The sequence below is a fragment of the Equus asinus genome, chromosome 1 (genome assembly GCF_041296235.1).
Source record: "Equus asinus isolate D_3611 breed Donkey chromosome 1, EquAss-T2T_v2, whole genome shotgun sequence".
Taxonomy (NCBI): Eukaryota; Metazoa; Chordata; class Mammalia; order Perissodactyla; family Equidae; genus Equus; species Equus asinus.
In genome coordinates, this window is record NC_091790.1 from 174,465,461 (window position 1) to 174,488,379 (window position 22,919).

Sequence of the window (22,919 nt, forward strand, 5' to 3'; positions counted from 1 at the left end):
GAACATAATTGAAATGTGTCTCAGCCAAGAAATACAAACGAGCTTCAGTGACATCAGGTGAAATACACCGGCTCTTGCTTACGTGGTTCACGGGGATTTTTGAAAACCTCCAGAGACCTCAGTGGCTGTCTCAGGGTTTGCAAAGTCCAGAGTAAAATTATTCGATTCTGCCTCACATCCATGGAAGACCTTCTATTCTTCTCTACTATTTTACGCAATGCTTTAGTTTTGTATCATATGACATATTGAGGAAAAGGTTTGCTTTTACTCAACAGCTATACCAGAACATTGGCATACATAAGTGCAAAGATATAATTATAGGGAAAAAACACATACATGAAATGACAGTATCATAAATATTTATAGTATAGTGCCTTCAGGTTGATTGTCAACCAGGTGTTAAATGTGAGCTATGATGAATTCTCTGAAAAGGACAAATAGAAGAAATGTTTTCATTTATGCTTTAGTAATGGATGGAAGAACATATTACTTTTAATTCTAATCAGAGTAGACATCATTAGCTTCTCTGACTTCCTCACTCTCTTTTCTAATAAAGGGAATCAGTAGTCTTGGCAGCGTGTTGGAAGAATAAAATTTAAACTTCTATTTCTTTATGGCAGATCACAGTAAGTTTTTATCACTTAGGCCTCTTTGAAGCATGCACTCATGTGCAATAAATATGTGTGTGTTGGTGGGGGAGGGGAGGAGGGGGAGGAGGTCGGTTTAAATGAAACACATGTGAGCAGGAGCCTGGAGGTCTGCAGCAGACATAGCCATCAGACCCCAGAGGCGAGTCTGAGACTAACCAGGACTTCAAGATGACATGTTGTGAGATTGCATATATCATGCACTTTCATTCTAGTCTCCTCATGCTGTTTTCATTTTCCAAAGAAATAATAAAATAATTTCTAATTGTAAAGAAATATTTGAGACAGAAACTGGATAAAGTAAGTTGGGGATGCCATGATATGATCAGAACCCTGGTTGCATTACTGGATCACCCACCTAGCAGTTAAACATGTCTTAAAGCACTAGGCAAGGGAAGTCCAAAATAAAAAAATCCATATTTTAAAGAAACCATCAAAGTAACCATTATGGAAAATATAATTTCCTTTGTCATACTTCTTTCATAATTTAGTGCTATTTTTATTTTGAGTTACATTTGAAAAGGGCCACCAGAATCTATTAGCATTTTGCATTTCTAAGTACTAATCCCAACCCTTCTTGAAAATACAGTATTTACAAATAAACAACCACCTCGGAGATGGTTTCTTCATTCTATACTGTGTTATGGGGGAAATGTCTGAAAGTCTCAATACCTTCTTTTGTCTGCTCTCAGCAGCAGCCAGCTGTGTGGACATCCTTTCTTGCATTTTTCTGCAGTGGGCCATGACTGCTTCAAGGATGGAGAGGGGGTTGGTACAAACTGGCTTCTTCTCTTTATCGCCGGCACCTGCTTCATAATCTCTCTGCAGTGCCAAGAATGGGTCGTTTAAATTAAATCTCCCATACCGTTCCTGAATAAATACCTCCTTCCTGCGAGCCTAGAACAAAATCAGAGGAATGTATTGAAGAAAGAAATGAAAACATACAGAAAGATATTTGTAAGAAAGTTTTGTGATTACTTTTCCAAATGGTATTCACAACTGTTGTGAGTAATGACTTACGTACGATATCAGGTGGTGAGAGGCCAGGGGATGGGACCCCAATCCCTGACTAGACTGGCATGCCACTCAGTCTACTTTCAAATTTTCTTCCTTTAATAATATTGTCTTTTAAATTACAAAGGATGCAAATATAGTTTTTTCCCATGATGCCCACTCCTTCAAGGATCTGAATTTTAGGTGTAATCTTTTCTAATTTTAAGTAAAATTAGAAATATCAACAATTAAAATAACTCTTAGTAAAGTTAAAAAAAATTTATCTCTATGTTGATAGAACTTACACTGCACATAATACCTACCAAGTTAAGTCATAAAATATAAATTTCTTACAAGTTTTTTATAGCCAGAAAGCATTTATAAGGATATTTGCTAAAGAAGAAAATAGTTCATGAAATTTATGTCAAAGAGCACACATTTGCATTTTATGAAGTTTGACCAACTACAGAAAACCTCCAGAAAATTTGAGAAGATGCAAATATCTCCTCGTTGTTGAAGGGCACTAAAATATGGTTAATATAGTTCACAGAATCCCAGGCAAGAATGTAACCTCATTTTACTCCAAATGTCAGTCCATTAGCATCAAAGTTAATTTCACATCCACATGGCACTAGATGCAATTTTCTATAATTAGCCTATAACAGTCTGCATAAAATGGAAAATAGCAGTAGGAATATATTGAAAACTAGCAACATTTTCCTAACTCAGGTTATTTGGAATAGCCACGAGAAAAAAATTATTCTATGTCACTGCCAGCGGAAAAACTAAATTACTTTACAATAAATCAAGCTTAATTGTCCAAAATGTTAAACATGTTTTCTAAAGAAATATTACATACATTTCCTCACTTTAAAAGCAACTGCATGGAACAGCTTCTCCATTTTTAAATCACTGTCAGTAAGCCAACAACTAAATAAACACAAGTGCAAATGACACAAGGAATAATCTAACATTTCTTTTCCTATTACCAAATTAGATTAAGAAATACAAATTGCAGAAAGTCCAATTTCACCATTAAATTTAAACTAGTTTTCAGAGGATCATTTTCAACTTAGAAGTCAACATGGTTTATAAGTCAAAAAGCATTTGATATTTCTAGATTCCTCAAATTTAATTATGTACTCGATACACTGAATAAGAATCACTTCAGAGATTCAATTTCAAAAGCAATTTCATTCTTTCCTTCACTTTTCTCTGATTTTTATTCAATGTAGTAGTTGATCCCCCACCCCTGGATGAAAACGGGGGACAGCCTCATGGTTTTTCCAATTACTTTTATCTAATACAAGTCCTACAGTCACTTAAAACATAAAACAGTCTCAATTTGGTTATTTGAATATCCAGCTTCAGTGGTATGACAGCTTCCCTTCCCCAGCTAGGATGAGCTGCAGGTTGACATGCACCACCTGGGAGGGAAGTGTTCATGATAGCCTCTCTCCCTTTATCCAAATCTCTTCCTCTCTCTAAGCTGCTTCACTTCTCTCTGGGTTGGAAGGGACTGGAGGTAGATGATGAAGATGGAGGTGAGGGGAGCAGGAATGTTCTACCTGACCAGCTTAGTTGCTAGGTTAGACTTACCAATTAAGTGTTGCAAGTATTTAATGCCTACTTTTTTCCCACGAAATGCTTGGTGACTTTAGAGAGACACTCCCTCTCCCACTGCTGGGGCCCCTTCAACTACAGTTTCCTCAATGTAGGTCATAAATCTGGGACAGACTACATAATCTGTGGGCCCCAGCACAAAATGAAAACATGGGGCTTTGTTCAAAAATTAAGAATTTCAAGACAGCAACAGCCCACCATTTAACCAAACACAGGGCCTATCTCATTGCATGGTCCTTTGCAACTGCACAGGCAGTACACTCATGAAGCTAGCCTTGCATATACTCCTCACGTAGCATCTAGAATACATTTTTTGTCAGCTGAGGTCCCATGTTCTCCAGACTCTATTGAACCGGATATGACTCAATCTCATTCCCTCTCTTTGATGCCCATGGCACAACCTAGTCTATAGAAAACACTCATGAATCTTCACCTAAACAAAATCTGGGAGTGCGGATGACCACTGAAACCAGCTGTCATATCAACAGAATGCCTGCTTTTCCAGTCCCACCTCCACTCAGCCCATCAAGATCTGAAGGAGAAATCTAATTAAAGTCATTACACAGTTTGCTTAAAGCCCTTTCCTCGACTTGAGATGAGGGGAAAAGCAACTGGATGGGGCAGGACTCACAGCACAATTCTCTCCAGAGAAATGCTCTTTGATAAAATCTCTCTCTTTAATCTCCAACAACTAGATTTTTTTATATCCTCAATGTGAGTAAAGAGTTTAAAAGTCAACCCTCAATGTGGGTAAGGAGTTTAAAAGTCAAAACTGGATTTCAAAATTTCTTCTGAAAATTTTGCCTTGTGGTCCTCATTTTAGTATCCAGTATTTATCATTATGAGTTCCCTACTGAAACTTACATTTTAACAAATAATTATAATTACCTGATGTCTATACACTCATCCAACATATCTTATGATGTACAATACTTGTAAGACTAACTCAAGCCATTTCTTAACCACACAGTTTATTCTTAGAGGGAACTTTTGATAAATGGGTTAAAATTAATTTTTAAATAAAGTAAGAAGTAAAGAGCCAGCCCTGGTGGTCTAGTGGTTAAGATTTGACCTCTCACTGCCTCAGCCTGGATTCATTTTCCAGTCAGGGAACCACACCAACCATCTGTCCTTGTCATACTGTGGTGGCTGCATGTTGCTGTGATGCTGAAAGCTATGCCACCAGTATTTCAAATACCAACAGGGTCACCCACAGTGGACAGGCTTCAGCAGACTCTTCCAAACTAAGACAGATTAGAAAGAAGGACCTGGCCACCCACTTCCAAAAAACCTAGCCGTGAAAACCCTGTGAACAGCAGCAGAGCATTGCCTGATACAGCACCAGAAGGTGAGAGGATGGGGCAAAAAGACCAGGCAAGGTTCCACTCTGCCATACACAGGGTCGCTAGGAGTCAGAATGAACTCAATGGTACTAACAAAAACAAAAGAGATAAATACATGTATCATGGACCTATTTCCAGTTTAAACAGATTTTATGGTCTAAAAATGTAATATATTTTTTTTTACTAGTGTGAAACAGTTTTGTGTGGGTATTTTTTGTTGTGTTTGATTTTGTTTTAAAATTACTAGCTTTGAGCCAGTTATGGTGGCCTAGTGGTTAAAGTTTGGCACGCTCCCCCTCAGTGGTGCAGGTTTGCTTCCCAGGCATGGAACCGCACAACTCGTCTGTCAGCAGCCATGCTGTGGTGGTGGCTCACATAGAAGAACTAGAATGACTTACAATCAGAATATACAGCTATGTCCTGGGGCTTTGGAGAGGAGAAAAAAAGGGAGGAAGATTGGCAACAAATGCTAGCTCAGGGCAAATCTTTCCCAGGGGAGAAAAACCACTTCAAAAAAATAAAGTAAAATAAAATTACTAGCTTTAACTGATAGTCATGCTGTAACAGTGTTCATTGTGGGCAAATTTCGTTTCTGCTGAAAACGTTGTATAATTACATGTGTACAGGATCATAAACATAAAACTGCCAGTTGATTTGTTTTGCAAATATAGACTGACAATCTTCATGATGAAGTGCAAGATATACACATTGGATTCTTTTAAGGGTAGAAGTAGTGGTTGTATATTTGCTAACAAGCTATACAGCTACGCCCCTAATATCTTTCATTTTCAGAACAAGACAAATGAAGCTGCATTTGTTCTCTAAGACACCTTGAGCGTAGACAACGAATCTGATTTCATTTTTTTTTTAATTCCTAAAAGCATGGAAACCTCAGGTAAAATGAATGTGAAAGAGTGCATGCATTCCCTTAACATTAAACTGACCGCTGAACCCATGTTTATTATTTTCAGAGATGCCAGGTAATAATTTTATTCTATGGCCATACAGCAATTTGTTTATATATGTTGTATACATTCAACATGCTTTTACATATTCTTGTCTTACAGTTATAAGCAGAGTTTCTAGAAATAAATAAGTCTAAGACTTAAAATGTGCTTTTTTAGCCTACAGCTTTCTACCAGGCTTATAAATAAGAACAGAGTTGCCCATCTTGATTCCATGGTTAAAAGTTGCAGATTAAATAAGAATATGACATGAAGAAAACAGGCTACAAAATTAACTCTTAGTGCATTCATGACATTTGATATGACAAATTATCCACTAACAACTGATTTTTAATATTTTTATATATTTAGTATTAGAATAAAATACAACCATTTATTTTTTCCCTTGGTTCTTACCAGGGAGCAATAGAAAATTATTTTTCTACATCAACATATTCTATGCCAAGTGAGTGAGTTTTCCCAGCTGCAGGAAGAGGGAATATAAGTAGATCCAATTATCCACCTGGGACCTTTTGGTGACATGGAAATTTCAAGATCCAATAACCAGGCTCCCCACTAGGTAATGGTGACACATTCAAATGCCTGCAGAGGCCACGCAGCCAACAGCAATGTGTATATTTGATATGCTATATATCACTGATATGCTCTAACAAAGGGCATTCAAGTTTTTAAAAAATCACAACACTTCGTCAAACAAAATACAACTGGCAGGCCTGGTTTGGTCAGCAGGACACCTAGTCTGTAGTCTCTGAATTATGGGAAGAGTCCGCTCACTCTGAGCCTAGTTGGGCTATGTCTTCTAAACATTTTGCTCTGAGTTCCTTTCAAGTCAGGGCACTTTTAATCAGCTGACATTCTTCCAACCCACTACAGGGTACACAATGGGTGCATAATGCATACTTGTTGAATGGATAAATGTAGTATCTAATAAACTTAGGAAAATAGAACATATAACCCAGAGCCCCTTGAGGAAAAAGCTCAGACCATGTCTGCCTGTTGGAGGAAGTAAAGCCTCTCCATATGAGACAATCTTACCAGGAACCTGGAAAGGAAGTTAGGCAAAGGTCAGCCTCCTCTACACAGAACTAATTCCTGAGAAAATGACCAAGGATCAGTTTACCCACTGCCCAAGACAGAACTAGGGGATCCCAAGGACTCAATTAACTCTCCAATCTAAAGACAGGTGAGAGAAGTTTCAGGAGGACCCCAAGGGGTCGCAGATGGTTTTCTGTGGTCCATGATTCTTCACGCCAATTACATCCCAAACTTGGGCTGTATATAATAGAGGCACTCTGTCGACCACAGAGTTATCAGAACAGCCTTTCTAAAATGGAAAACTTCTCCGTCACTTCTCTGCTTAAAGCCCTTCACACTCCTATATTCTTTCTTCTCCCCCATGCCTTTGTCCATGTGATGCTCCTCTCTGCTTGCGACAATTTCCTCTCCTTCCCCAGGTAACTCCCCACTGACCACCAACCCTCACTGCCACCTCACCTCCTCCTTCTTTTGCTTATCTCAAAAGGTTCAGAGTTTAGCTTGATTTGGATTTAGGGAAGCATCTGGAACTGAACATATGTCCAAGCCATGTGAAATCCCTTAACTTTACCCAGGTTTCAACTAACTATTAATGTTTACTTCTTTTAACATTCTTTTTAAAAGTTTACCTTTCTCAGGACATCTTACTTTGTAACACAATACTTAATTTTTAATGTACTCCATTAGTTTAATAAGGGTAGATCAACAATACATATAAGTATTAATATTTAAGGAGACCATGTAACAAAAAATGACTTGAAACTTTTATCATACTGGGTTTGAAGAGGACTTTCCCTAAAAAAAGGGAGGAGCTGAATGTGCAGATAATTTCTTGGTTTATACATCAGAATTACTTGAGAATGAAATGCATTTCAGGGAAATGAGTCATTATGAAGGCACAGACTAACTATAATTATGAAAACAGACTCTTAAAGGAACTCTTAAACCTAACTACATTGACAAATAAAAATATAATTTCATCAAAACCTGAAGTTCTGTAGAATCTTGCTGAGAACGTCACAGGCAAGAAATAAAAACATGGCCCTTATTAGGGAGGATCTGACAGATATAGAGTTCCTACTCTTGACTTTCATCGTTCTATAAGATCAATTGAACTAGGCTGGACCTGATTAGTAATAATAAAAAGGAAAGTACTTTAGATAGCCTGCTTTTCCTATAGTATGTAATCCTCTTAGGAAAAAACCCTAAAACCTGCATTGTGGATTGCAATTAAAACATATCACTAATTAATTTTAAAACATATTGGCAAACTTATAGCTAAAATTATTCTATCTTATGAAAAGCTGGAATGATTTTATAACATTTAAAAAAATACTAATAAATGTTAACTTTTGAGAGCTTATTTACCACTATAAGTAATAAGGTTGTTTAAGATTCATTTTCTCCTAAAAATAAGTCCAGAAGATAGCCATTATTTTAATTCACATTTTATAGACAAGCCAACTGAGGCTTAGAAAGATTAACTTATTCTCCCAAGGCCACTTCAACAGGAGCTGGTATTCAACCCAGGCAGTCTTACACCAAAGCTTTACACTTTCAAGCACTAAAAGATAATTATGACTAGAGTATTCTGGAGCACTAGAAAAGGCTCCATAATTATTGTATTGTTTACAACACTATTCAAACCAGTACAAAGAAATGAAGTTTAAAAGAAAGACAAAAATATGACAACTTTTTCAAGAAGAGTTTTCTATATGCTTTATATGTACTCTCATTGTCACTGACCATGTGCTAACATAATTTAATCAAACAAGTTTTTCCCTCAAAAATCTTCAGAGAATATCATTTAAGTGCAAAACTCAATTCAATAAGAAAAATTTTTTATAAATATGTTATTCCCAAAAAAACCTTTTATCAAAAAGCACTGATTACCCCAAAATTCTTTTAAAAGAAACATTAGCATTAATATAGATCGAACTGCAAGAAGACTCAGGAATTCTGTCCTCAGCTCTAGCCTACTCAACACAGCTGCCACTATCTTGGGTGCCAATAACAAAACCACAAGTGATGGTTGAAATGACGAGCCCAATCTGACAAGATGGACCTTCCCAGGAGTAAGTATTAGTCAGCTCTTGAGTACAACACAGAGGCAAGTAGGAAAAACACTTAGGGATTGCTTTCAACACTACATTCAAAGAGTGAACAATGAAATGGAATCTGCCCACATACCCCTCAAACTAGCAAGTCAACCCAGGTCTTCATTCATAAACAGAAAAGAGATATCAGAAGTAGACAATCCCTGGACTACTGGGCTGACTTCTGGGTGAAATATTTAAAGAATGACCAATAGAAAAAGGACCTGAAGTAGAGACTGAATAGAAAGAACAGAAGGAACCAGGGATGCTAAAAAGAGAAGACAGAGCAGCATGATTACACTCTTTCAATATCCAAACGCATTTCATGTTTAAAAAGGCAGTTGACTATTTACATGACTCCCAAGGAATAGAATCATGGCCATTATAATAAAGAATTTTTAAAGGCCAAAGCTGTTCCAAAGATGCAATAGGCTGTATTGGATTGGAGTGAAATTTCTGTCTCTGGCTGTGTTTCAAACACAGGCTGAAAAATCATGTGTTAGAAAGAGTGCAGGGACCTCAAAACTGAGAAGGTCATGGGCTTCTAAACTGTTACACTTCTCTCAAACCCTCAAATACCATGATTCAAAATCAAGAGGGATGGAAAATACATAGAGGTTTTTCCAAAGAGCCAACATAATTTACGTATCCAGCCCTAGATAAATTAAATTTTTATGTTGGCTCTAAGAATGGATGAGATTTGGCGCTCTCACCACTGTGGCCTGAGTTCATTTCCTGGTTGGGGAACCACACCACTTTCTGTCGGTTGTCACACAGTGGTGGCTGCGTGTTGCTATGATGCTGAAAGCTATGCCACTAGTATGTCAAATACCAGCAGGGTCACCCATGGTGGACAGATTTCGGTGGAGCTTCCAGACTAGACAGACTAGGAGGGAGGACCTGGCCACCCAGTTCCAAAAAAATTGGCCATGAAAACCCTGTGAATAGCAATGGAACCTTGTCTGATACAGTGCCAGAAGGTGAGAAGATGGTGTTAAAAGACTGGGCAGGGTTCTGCTCTGCTGTCCACAGGGTCGCTAGGAGTTGGAATCAACTTGACGGCTGTAACAACAAAAACCTAGTTTCAAATCTCTATCTTAATGGTAAGGAGTTCAAGTAGACCAAGATTAAATAAAACTAAAATTAACAGCTCTTCTAAGAAGAAAGGGGAAAAATAAATCCTACTTGTAAATTGTAAATAAAAAAGGAATGGAAGGCTGGAGATAAGCTATGGTCCTCAGAACTCATTCTTACTCTAAGAGGGGTGGAGTATAGGAGTGAGTTTCATTCATACACACAACACACACACAAGGAGTGGGTGAATGGACTGAAGAGAGTGGAATAGCAATGTAAAAGTCACACAGTCCTTCAGAAAAGGATGGTCACTTCCCTTCAATGATCACAAAGGCTGAGAAATCCACCAGCTGGGAACAAAATATAACTTACTGGATTATGAATTAAATGCCAAAAAGTCTGAATAGTTCATACAGTGAATCCATTTCAGACACCGCTTATACGTGTACAGACATATGTGGACACAGAATGAAGGAGTGTCATGGCGTCACATAACCTGTGAGCAGAACGGCAGCAGCGTATCAGAGGAGAGGCAAGGTTTTCCTGCTCGCTCCCCTTCCACCCTCATCCCCAGCCTTTCTGCCACCTACAACATCCTACCTGCTCACAGACATAATAATCTGGATGTGCAGAAACGTGATGCTGGGAATATGCATAGTGCATATAATCAATCATACTTCAAGACTAAAATTAGATTTATTTGGTTTCTGAGGTTAAAATCTGGAAGCCATACTTCAATAAACCACCAATTTTCTCTCAGAAATATAAACCATTGTAACAGAATCCATGAAATGGCCTGATTTTCACAAAAGTCAGAACCAGAAGTAACCTCCCAATGCTTGATCTTGGCCCTGTATGCCACTTACCACCTTGCTCACAGCCATCGGAGCTCATCTCAGCCAGCTATGCGGGCTGTGCTCATCAGTAAAAATAAGATTACCTTTATTCCCTAAACAGGTCAAGAACGGCACATGGTGCCACACTGTTCTGCTCTCTCGCTCAGAGTAGGTATGATTAAATTATCAGCACACTTTAAGCTGAATCCAGGAATGGCCTCAGAATCTGTCTTAATATATCTCTTCAGACAGCCACCACCTGTCAATCAGGACTGGAACACAGATAACCTACCTGCCATCTCTACCCCGGGCATTTAAACGCTATGATTAGCTATATCGTTACCTCTGCTATACAGTTAAAACCATGCCTTTTACATCTCTGTATCTTAAAGAGCTGCCAGCAGAATACCCCACACATACCACTTACTTATCTAAGGTTGGTAGATGTAATGGTTTCTATTACTGGGATTAGTCATTCCCTATGACTACTAACTATAAATGAACTTTTTATATCAAAAAGTAATTTAAAATTTCATGAAAGAGGCACTATTACTCAACATTAATTAAAAAAACTAAATAAGTGTATTTATCCAAATCTATAAGCACATTTCAACCATTTTATATTTTTATTTAAAATAATACAAGTTCACTGACCAACTGGGGAAAATACTGATAAAAGAAAAAACAACACAACCATCCAAAATCCAGTCATCAGAAGGTAGTCACTATTAAGTTTGTCTTGTATTCTACAAATTATTTTTCCCAAGCATGTATTAAAAATAGTTATCAAGGACTTAACAGAAGATGCTTTCAGCAGCCTTTCCCATTTAGTTTGCTAAGTATTTCCCACTTCAATAATTCATATCAATATTTTTCAAGGTATTCCATAAATGAATCCTAACACTAAAAACATTTTATTGTTGGGCCAGCCCTGGTGGCCTAGTGGTTGAGTTCAGCAGCGCGCTCTGCTTCAGTGACCTGGGTTCAGTTCCCAGGTGTGGACCTACACCACTCATCTGTTAGTAGCCATGCTGTGGTGGTGACTCACACAAAAAAAGAAAAAAAAAGAAGATTGGCAAGTGACATTAGCTCAGGGCAAATCATCCTCAGCAAATAGCAAAAAAAGTAACTTCACTGCTTATCATTTACTTCGTTTTTGATTGTTTTAACACATCTATAACTACACGTGTGAGAACATTTGTTCATTAGAGTAAATCCATAGAGAGAGTATTACTGGATTAAAGAATAAAAATATTTTTAAGATTTTCGAAATACATTACTAAATTCCTCTTCAGAGAGAGTCTGTCTGCCAATTTATATTCCCACCAGCAGTTTTTTGCATCTATAGTTATAATATCAGTCTGTAATTTTCCTTTTTTTTAAAAAAAAAATCTTTGTCAGTTTTGGGAGTAGGGTACTACTAACCTCAAAAAATGAGTTGGGGGGGCTGGCCCTACGGTGTAGTGGTTAAGTTTGGCATGCTCCACTTCAGCAGCCCAGGTTTGTGGGTTCAGATCCTGGGCATGGACCTACACCACTCGTCAGCCATGCTGTGGCAGTGAGCCACATACAAAATAGAGGAAGACTGGCACAGATGTTAGCTCAGGGCTAATCTTCCTCAAGCAAAAAAGAAGAATAGTTGGCAATAGATGTTGGCTCAGGGTGTATCTTCCTCTGGAAAATAAATAAAAAAAGAGTTGGGCCATGATGCCCTCTCCTGTCTTTTCTGAAGAAGTTTATGTGTATTAGTATTATTTATCTTTTGAATGTTTGATAGAATTTACCAGTGCAACCATTTGGGCCTGGAATTTTCTTTTGGGGAAAGTTTTTGATAATGAATTCAATTTTAAAATAGATACAGGGCTATTTGGACATTTTTTTCTTCTTGGATCAATTCTTAAGCATTTTTCAAGAAATTTGCCCATTTCATCTAGGTTGTTGAAGCTGTTCATAGTATTCACTTTATTATCATCATCTATCAGATCTATAGTGATAATCCCTGTTTTCACTCCTAATATTGGTGATTTACATTCTTTTGCTCTTGCTCATGCTAGCTAGAAATATGTCAATTTTGTTGATCTTTTCAATGAGCCAGCTTTCACCTTCATTAATTTTCTCTATTGTCCGCTTTGTATTTCATTGATTGCTACTCTTTAACAATAAATTGTTTTTTCTTCTATTTTACTTTGTGTTCCCTTTGCTCTCTTTGTAGTTTTCTTAAAGTAGAAATTTAGGCATTGATTTATAGATCTTTCTCCTTTTTGATATAAGCATTTCAAGCTCTCAATTTCCCTCTAAGCACTGTTTTAGCTCTATCAAATATTTTGATGTATTTTTGTTGCCATTCAGTTCAAATTATTTTCTAATATCCTTGTGATTTTGTCTTTGACATATAAATTATAGAGAAGATTTTTTTTTCAAAAATTTCCAGATATCTGGAGTTTTCCTATATAGGTTATTGTTATCACTTCTCACTTAATTCTGTTGCAGTCACCAAATACATTCTACAAATTTCAGTTAAGTGGCTGATTGTTTTATTCATACTTTCTATGTTTTTAGTGAGTTTTTTTAATCAACTACTAGTTGTTCTATCAACTACTGAAAGAAGGATTGAAATCTATGATTATGAAATTGTCTATTTCACCCTTTAATTCTGTCAAGTTCTGCTTTATATATTTTGGAGCTGTAATTAGTTGTATAAACATTTATAATTATGTCTTCGTGATGAATTGCCCCTTTTATCATTGTGAATTGTATTATCTCTATAATACTGAGTCTGTTTTTGAATCTTCTATTCTGTTTCCTTTATCTTTGTATTCATAATTTGCCAGCACAAATGTTTTAATTTGTATTATTAAATGCTACCAACCATAGGACAAGCCTCCTTTACAATATCCATTTCTAAAAATTTCTTTGCTATGCTATCAGCTTATTCTTCTAGGTGAAATTCAGATTTATATTACCAACTTCTAAAAAAAGGAATTATAATTTTGATTGGAATTATGTATAAATTAGAGATGCATTTGAGGAAAGAGGATTTTTTCATAAAATTAAGACGCCATTTAGAAAAAGTCTTTTGTCTCTTCCTTTCTTGAAATCTGCTCTTATATCTTATAAAAGTTTGATATTTTCAAATCAAGTAGCATAAAGTTGAGAACAAAAGAAACTGTTTTACATATCTTGGGTAATACTCCCAACTTTCCTAATTATCTGTTTACATATTCTATCTTGATTAAAATTGCTAATGCAGCAGTTCTCAATCCTGGCTGCTCATGAGAACCACTTGTGTAACTCAGCTCATTCAGCTTTGGCCCAACACCCAGTGGGTAAGTCTATCACAGTTCTCCTAAGTACTCTGATGCCCCAGCCAAGGATAAGAACCAGTAATCGATTTCTTGCTCCTCACCACTTTTATACCATTATTTCCACACTTAACACTTTTATGCTTATTTCCAACTAGGTAAATCTTTAGGTCATTTATTTTTCAAGCAGTCTTTGGATGGGAATATTTTTGTGTCCTTGCCAATCTGAGGATGATTTCTACTTCCTTCTTATATGAACAACACTTCGTCTGGGTAAAAACTTTCCTAGGTAGAATTCCTGACAACACTAGATATTATTTCATCACCTCCTGCACTCAACAGTGCACAGGAGCAAGGTGAGGCAAGGTGGATTTTTCTCCCTTTTAGGTAAGCCTTCTGCTTTTCCACCTGATTAAATCAATTCTTTTTCTAACCTTGAAATTAATAAATAAGATTTAAGATTATTCCTGGCGTTGGATGGTATTTTCCTGGCATACAGCCTTTTTCATCTAAAGAATGGGCTAAATCGTGGTTGCAGCATCCACTCCATTTGCTGCAGTCTCTTTTAGGAACGTCGGTTTTCCTCCTGGTGGGTCTCCAGCGTCTGTCTCCATATAGATGCATCTTTGTTTCTCCTTTATTACTTAATCCCTTCCTTGGGTTCTGAGAGATATTCTTGGTCATGAATTCAATGTTTTTATAGTGTTCATTTTTCACTATGAATTCTAATATATGCTTTGATTCTCCTAGCGCATTTTAAATTCTCATAACTACCACATTAGGTAGGTACTATTACACTCACATTACAGATAAGAAAATCGAAGCACTGAGAGGGCAAGGGGCTTGTCCAAGTTTGTACAGCTAAAAGTGACGGAGCCCGAGAGTGGTGGAGCCAGGACTCCCTCCCAGCAATCCGCCTCCAAGATCTCCGCCCTGTTCTATGCTTTCTTTTCCCCAGCTTCCAGCCAGTCTTCCCTTCACCACAATCTGGCTCACCCACCACTCAGTCTCACTTTAAAGCCTATGTTTCCTTGAATTTTAAGACACAAGACAGATGCTATCTAAAAATCACTTTCTAAAATTTACTTGTATCTCATAATAACTTTGTCGGATGTAGGTTGTTCCTTTGCATTTTAAGTGTGATGTTATCTTCCTTGTTCTATGCTATGAAATTTTTCATAGGCCTTATGTTTTCTTTTTGTTTCTGTTTACTCCATCTTTGGACCAGTAGGAGTCAACCCAGATCTGATGTCTATCCATAAGCAGGGCAGGTAGAGTGTCCCTGAATAACCTTACTCTCCCGCTGGTTGCCATTAAAATGCTTCTCTAATATCCAGAGTCTGTGGGCAGATTGACGCAAATTGACGTCACAGAGCTCTTTTCAGCTGAGAGGAGTGAGAGGAAGTCAGACCCACAGTCCCTGAGAGGGAAATGGGTTCCTCTGTCAGGTTTTTCCCCCATCACCTCATGTGTTAAGGACAAGGAGTCTCTTCGGCTGCGCCTGCCCTCTAGGTATGAGGACATGTCTGTGCCATCCTTTGTCCCGGCAGAATATCAGGGAATGGCCCTGATGCCTAGACAGCTTTCTGGTTGTTGCAGGAACACTGCTTTCTGGTGCTTCTCCTTTGTAGTCATAGAAAGGATTTCAAGCAGCAACTCCCTCCCTATCCCGCAGCCTGTCCTTGCCTCTCCAAATCCAAGAAGGTAGGAGCTGACCAGCTCTTTTTAAGTTACAGTTCCACCTCCTGTGAGAGTGTCACAGGGTCCCAGGAAGTGAGTCAGTTCTCCTTTATCCCTCAGTTGGGGCACACGGACATCACATCTAGCAGATATCCTTTATTTTTCAAGAAATGAGTAGTACAACAGTTGAGAGAGTGGGCTCAGAGATCAGATAACATGGATTTGAATACAGACTTCCAAGTTCTGTAAACCGGGGCTGCTTACTTTCCTCCCCTGGGTCTTTGTTAGTTATGTGAGGATAACAGAGACTCTAACCCAAGGTTTTGTTCTTCTTGTTGTTCTGAAGGATTAATGAAATAATGCATGTAAGGCACTTAGTTGGGTGCCTGGACAATAGCAAACGTAGTAATTGATAGATATCATTTTAATAATGATGAAACTCTTTCTAGCTTTTTGCCTATTTTTATATCCTTTAGGTTATCTCATTATAGAAATGGGAAGTTGGGAGTCAGATGCCAGTGACAATGTCTCCATGTTATTTAGATCCCCCAGGAGAAGTTTACCAAGCATCTAGTATGCTGGGTGATTGTTCTCATGTGTGCATCCACACACTTACAACTATTCTGTCTCTTCTATTGCATCACACTCCTTAAAGGAAAAGCCCTGTGCTCCTAATGGTCTATTATTCTAGAGCCCCCTCAGTGGATGTGGAAGACCAACCACTGAGGGTGCACTTATGAAACACTACACATTAAATAAATGAGAATCAACATGCCCATGGATGGAAATGAACCCATCATCATCCAACACTTACAGAAACACACATGAACAATACCCCATGGAGAGAGAAAATATACAGAAAATTCTTTTGAAAGATTTTTTTTAAAGGATTACAGAGCAAAAAGCAAAGACTCAGAACAAAATACAGCAGAATCCTGTTTGAATGCCACTCTCAAATACGAAATCAGTTCTAACATAAGTCAAATGATGTGTTCTGAAGCACCGTTTAGAGAAAGGAAATACTATTATGCCATTAAATTTACAAGTTTTGCTCTTATTAATGGATGCGTTTTTCAGCTTTCAGGGTAAATTTAGATATCAACATGTAAATATTCTAGTTGTAGCCCTAAAATAACAAATGTACATAAGCAATTCATTTGTTGAAGTTCTAAGTCACATTATAAGTTTTCTAAATCTTCTCAATACTGAGTAAATTGGTAGAATTTTCCAACAAAATAAATAACCCCATCAAAATAGTTATCAAAGTTTGTGACATTATAGACAACTAGCAAAATAATAGTTCCTGTAAAGAGACAACTTTGAACTTACGTAAGAAAATATGCTTCCAATGATTAAAAAGAACAAAATTTTACTAGACCATTGATTTTAAAATAAGTATTTGAAAAATAAGACTCCTGTAGAGTGGTCTGATATTGTCCAGAGAAGCAATTACCACTTCTGGGTACCAAATATTCCTGTACCAAGCACACCAGGAGGGATTCTGCAGGTATCCCCTTCAAGTTTGCTGGACCAAATTCCTGTTCAGACAATTTCCAAACCAGTCTTCCCCCCACCTGAATGTTATTCACATCCTCATGACTGCACAGAAGCATTTTCTTATTTGGGTTTAATCATTTACGACTTTTGACTCATAACCAAAAAAAAAAAACCAACCCCGGCATTAAACATCTTGTCTAAAATGAACATATAAGCAGCTATCCAAACAAACCAAACAAACAAGCCTCAAGAGAATGCAAGATAGCCCCCTTGAAATGTTTCAATATTTGGGGACTAATGTAGTTCACCAACATAATTCCGGAAATGCCTAGTATTGTGACTCCGAGAAAAGAACTGTGGAAAGAGCAGTGGGTGTGGGAACAGTGTTAACATAAGCATCCCCACGCGAAAAATTTAAAAAGTGAAAAACAAAGAAATAAAGCCAGTGTCTTGTCTACTGGGGATAACATAACAGATAATTTCTGTGGGCAGAGGTTGTGATTAAAAATTCAAAACATAGTCTTTTTTTATAGCCTCAGGAAACATAAGTTGGCTTGGTTGAAAATAAAATTCCCCAGGACACACAGAGACAATGGCAGAGATGGTTTTGCTCTTGGTGCTGCGCCCCCTCCCAACTCTCTCCAGACCCAGCCTTGGCCGCTGAGGAGTAACCCACCAATCGCAAGAAGTGCTGAGCATCTGGAAAACATAAACAGAAAGATCTTAACATTCTCACCTTCTACCAGCTGAAGATGACTCACTCCATATCAACAACAATCAAGGGAAAAGGAATGTCAACAGTTTGAAAGCGGTCTCTATTCAAACCCTGCCAGTAATTTTACCACCATTAAATGTTCCTCAGTTCTTGAAAGAATGTAGACCGCCTGCTACTCCCCACAGCAAATCAGAAAACCGCGGCAGCTGCCAGAAGAGGATTACTACACAGATCATGGGGCAACCCTGGGAGAAAGCAGAGCCCTTGGAGGGTAACTTCATCATACGCCTGCAAAAAAGATGTGTGACTTCAGATAGGAGGTAGATGTGCCAACCTCAGGTTGGATGCTCCTAGCTACTCCTAGGTCAGCGGCACAGGGATCTAGTAGGCAAAAGGTGAGGGGAAGAGCTGATCTTGTTCTAGAGACAGGCAAATCTTAATAGGCAAGTGTCATTTGCAGGAACAGGGTAAGAATCCATTTCAGATCATGCAATTTTGTCTTCCTCCATTGTAATTTATGCAAAACCAGCTGTGAAAATGCTTTATAAACCATCAATTGTGGCGCATAGGTTGTTGCTATTATTAATATAAAATCAAATAGGTCATTTGTCACAGGGCTGTTTGTGTTGGTTCACAATGGGGAAAATGCTCAACTGTCTCTGCTAGACTTTTTATATTACATCATTTATTCAATGAGAATTCACCAAGCAACGTCTGTGCATGGGCCATTTTTCTCCAGCAACCAGCTGCCCTTGTCTTCTTTATACTGCTGGGCATTTGTGGGCAGAATGGGAAGGAGGCACTGTATCCTAAATAGTCTGTAATAGAGAATAAATTATAGAATACTGTAAACATGTGCTACACATTATGAAATAGTGAAATGTGGCATCTCCTCCAAAGGAGTTTCAGCCAAGATGAATGGTAATCATTTCCTGAGTCTCCAACATGATTTATGACTGGCTGTGATCAATTTCTGAAAAGAGCAAACCTGAACTATATTTTTAAAGTCTATTCTTGTAAGAATCCGTTTTCTCTTCTCTAAGCTATGCCACCCACCTTCTCACTGAAAGTGGAACACGAGTCTAAAAGCCTCGGTGGCCTCAGACCAGATGACACCACTCTTCTGTGTAGGTGGCACATTACAGCGCTTGCTGGAATCTGCTGCAGGAAGGAGATCAGAACCCTGCCCTTCCCACCCCCTCTATCCTGGAGCAGCTTCTGAAGGCATCTGTTTCTGTCCTTTAACATCCTTAGTCTCCCATTAACATTCCTGGAGAACACAAGGATATTAAAAATAACAGTTAGTTAGGATGGGACTAAGGTCATCACCCTTTGCAAAAACACGTCAGTTCTTAAAACTGATCAGTTACACGGGAGTGTTGTCTAAGTAGAACTAAAGTCTGTGGTCACTGTCCCTCAGCCAGAATGGACAACCGTATCATTCACATTAACGATAATCATTTTCTTTTCATCTGAACGCCTCTGCTTTGTTTACAAGATCAGATGATGCTATGAAACTTCCCAGCAGACACAGGTCCCGAGGAGCAATAAGACTAGAAATGGGGCATCCACCCACACTCGTTCACCCACTCCTGTAAGTGACTGTCTCCCCATTTGGTTAGCTAGTGGGAAAGGACTTGGTATCATTTAACTGCCTCTGTGCTTCAGTAAATGCCCCAAATAAGAATCACATCCACAGCCCTGGTGACAATAGCTCCACACGCACATCGACTGACCTTACTGCACATCAGAATTTCTAAAAGAGGAGCTGTCAGAATACATAGGAGGCATCATGATAGTGGTCTGAGCAGACTCTGTACAGCCATGCATTTAGAAGATCCCTCTAAAATAATATCGTGCTTGCTAGTGAACGCACAGACTGTTTTGCTTGTGTGGTCTATTTTTAAATATTGGTACCAGGCACACGGATACTTGCAGCTGTGTTTGAGAAGGATAACATGTACTTGAGATTAAGCCTGGCATCCAAAGAAACAATTCCTACTCCATTATATATAAATAACAGTATCAGCAGAAGAGTCCACCAAAATGACAAAAGAATCCATTTACGCAAGGAAAAATCTTAACAGCCCATTTCCGAAATAATTCTTTTTGAAGCTGATTTAGTATAAGTAACAATCATCTTAATTTTATTACTATTTCTCAATGTTAAAATGGCCCTAATGAACAACAGATTTTTTTTTAAATACACACAGGACACACATGGAGTGTAAACAGGCAATCAACTTGTCTTTATGTCAAGGAAGACAATAATAGAATAAATGCACTTCTAAAGGTGTATGTTAACAGTGTTTTTTCTATGATTCTGCTGGGCCACATTATGCTGGGAAGCCAACAGCAAGGGCTCCACGGATACCTTCTAAGATCAAGAAATTCACCAGCACCATGATATATTAAGAATCTACCCTAGGATTAATAAATCCATTACCCTACATCTGAGTAAAAGGGCCAGAGACACCTGGACCACACTATGCACCTGGTATTGCTTTTCTTTCTTCTCATTCTTCAAGTGTCAAGAACTAGATGTGGAAAGAAGAGTAGAGAATTAGAAATCCAAATGTACAGTCACTGTGAGGAATATTGTTCTCATAGCTGATCCATTATTGGGAGGGAGAAGGGACCCAGGAAGGCATTAGAGTCACTACAAAGCTGACTGTTTTGCAACAGCATTGGGTGGTTCTTCATTCGTTACAAAAGCCTTGTCAGTAGAATGAACACCACTATTCCTCCCATATATGGCCCTGGAGGCTGTCTGCTCCTCACAGGAAATAAACACCTCTCAGTCTGAATTAACTGAAAAGATGATTTTCATTTCATAAGGTCACAACAGGAATTTATATTTGAACCATCCCTTGGGGATGAATAGCCTAGAATTACCCAATGGTCAAAGAATCCGATTGGCTTGAAAAAGGCTAATGATGTTTCCACATGTAAGTTTTGTTTTGTTTTTTAAGTAATGAACCTTAGCGTAAGGTAAGGTATTCTAACTGTGGAAGAAATGTTTATTATTTCACTTCAATTTTAAATTCATACACTTAAAGATGAAACATAAAAATAGCTTCTCTAAGACTTTAGCCCCACCTATTCACTGAGAACATTGTTGTTCTCTAGGAGCTCTGAACCATGTAGACATGCAAAAGACTCACAGCTCACAATTCCTTAATATCCTTGGCTCCAACAGGCTTCACTACAACTGTCCCTCAACATCCTCATGTCCTTGGACTTCATAATGACTACACAAAGTCCTCCTTTTCCCTCAATTCACCTCCCACTCTCCACCACTTTTTCTCTCCATCCAGTGTGGAGCTCACAATGTTTCCTCAGATGCTTCTATTTCTTCGAGCCATTATTTTACAATTCCGTAGAACTCATCTGGAATCTGCCATCTGTACTCTCTCAGGAGGCTGGGCAGTGCTAAAGCACACAACAGCATATTTTTAAAGCCAATACACATCTGAAGTCTCCAAACTCACCTGGGCCCAAAGAGGTGAAACTACTACAGGCAGTGAACCATACTGGCTAGAAGGTAGCCTATCCTTCCATGTCCCTGGTTCCATGGTGGACATCCCAAATCTCCTCTGTCCTCCTAACCCTTCCTTATCCTCCTTGTGACATTCAACCTTGCTTTCCTCTCCATGCCAGTGACCACTATTTTTCCAGTACTTGCAAAATTCTGCTCCCTCCCTTATCATCCTTCTCAAAGGAAAGTGTTTCTTTGCCCCTCTCTCAGGTTATTAATTCTACCCATGCCTTGCCTTCCCTCTACTTCCTTTTATCTCTAAGCTGCTACAAACAGTACTCTCTGACTAAAACTACTTCTTCTGGACCCTTAAATTCAACTGTCTGCTAAATAACTTACGCTGCATGTTTCAACAAGCCCAGAAAACTCAACAAGTACCAAACTAAACTCTTCATCTTCCCCGCCAAACACCTTTTACCTCACATAGTCCCTCCCTGGCTGTGGGATCACCACCCTATAACTCACGTGAAACCTGAACGCCTATAGAGATGCCAATTCCAACTCTCTCCTGCCCACAGCTCATCAGTCAAGGCTTATCACTGCTACATCCTGAGTACAGCTCATATTTATCCCCACCCCCCTTCACCCTGCCTTCACTGTCTTACCATGCACCCTTGTCATCTTTCACACTAACACTTCCAACAGTCTCCTACTTGGTCTCCATGTCTCCAGATCTGACATCCCTCTAATCAATCTTCCTCTTTGCTGATAAGAAGGATTACCCTTAAATATAGGTCTAAGATATCACTGCTTTGCTCCAAGTCTGTCCAGAGCTCTTTATTACTTAACAATAAAGCCCAAACTCTCATCTGATCCTTTATTTTCTATTCTTTTTTTTTTTAAATATACTAGTATCCCCCCTGTTTTTTACTGCCTAAGCTTTGTATTAACTATACTTTCTTATTTTCTATATTCTTGATGATCTGGCATCTAGGGCCTCACTGACTAGGGAAAGACTGCCCCTCCCAGGGCTAGCCAGTTCTTAGAGATAGCAAAGGAGTCTCCCGGGAGTGTGACTTTCATATGCAAACTAACCAATCTAGAGCCATGCCCACCTTTGTTCACCTCCTTTATGGAACTCTCCTGCATCAAGCCACTATCAGCCTGCCCTAAACACCCCAGGGCCCCGGTATCAGGGACTAGGAGCAGCCCCTATATCCCTGGAGCCTTCTGAAATTATTCAAAGTAGCCAATTCTGAGCCTGCTTACTTTGCCTTACCCATCCTCCCCATGGAAACCACAAGAAAGTCTTGTGCCCATGCTTTCCTCTCGCTCCTTCTGCCTCCTGACTGAGCTGGTGCTTCCCCATGTGGCCCTGTGTGGCAATGCTGTGCCTCCAGTTTCCAGGAATCTGAGTATAAAAATTTCTTTCTTCATGACAGTCATTTCCATGTCTGCATGTCTTACCACATCTGATCAAAACAAATCCCAGGTACGTTTTAAAACAAGCTTCAGCCACAAAACTATTTACAAGGCCCTGAGTTCGTCAAGCTGTTTCACGCTTCTGTGCACAGTTAGTAAGCTGTATTCTTCCTATGAGACCCAGTTTCTAGTTTGTCTTTCTGTAAAGCCTTT

At 38.6% G+C, this 22,919-nt stretch overlaps 1 protein-coding gene across 6 annotated transcripts in view; it reads right to left on the reverse strand.

The window, feature by feature from the left end:
- CTTNBP2 (cortactin binding protein 2) overlaps positions 1-22,919 on the reverse strand; it is a 153,252-nt gene that overhangs the window by 84,640 nt on the left and 45,693 nt on the right. For all 6 annotated transcript variants that reach the window (XR_011504125.1, XM_014838473.3, XM_070512386.1 and 3 more), the window contains one exon: positions 1,320-1,544. Coding sequence is in view for 5 of the 6 variants with exons in the window: in XM_014838473.3 (XP_014693959.3) it covers positions 1,320-1,544 (225 nt within the window). In the remaining variant the exon portion in view is untranslated. The remainder of the gene's footprint in view (positions 1-1,319; positions 1,545-22,919) is intronic.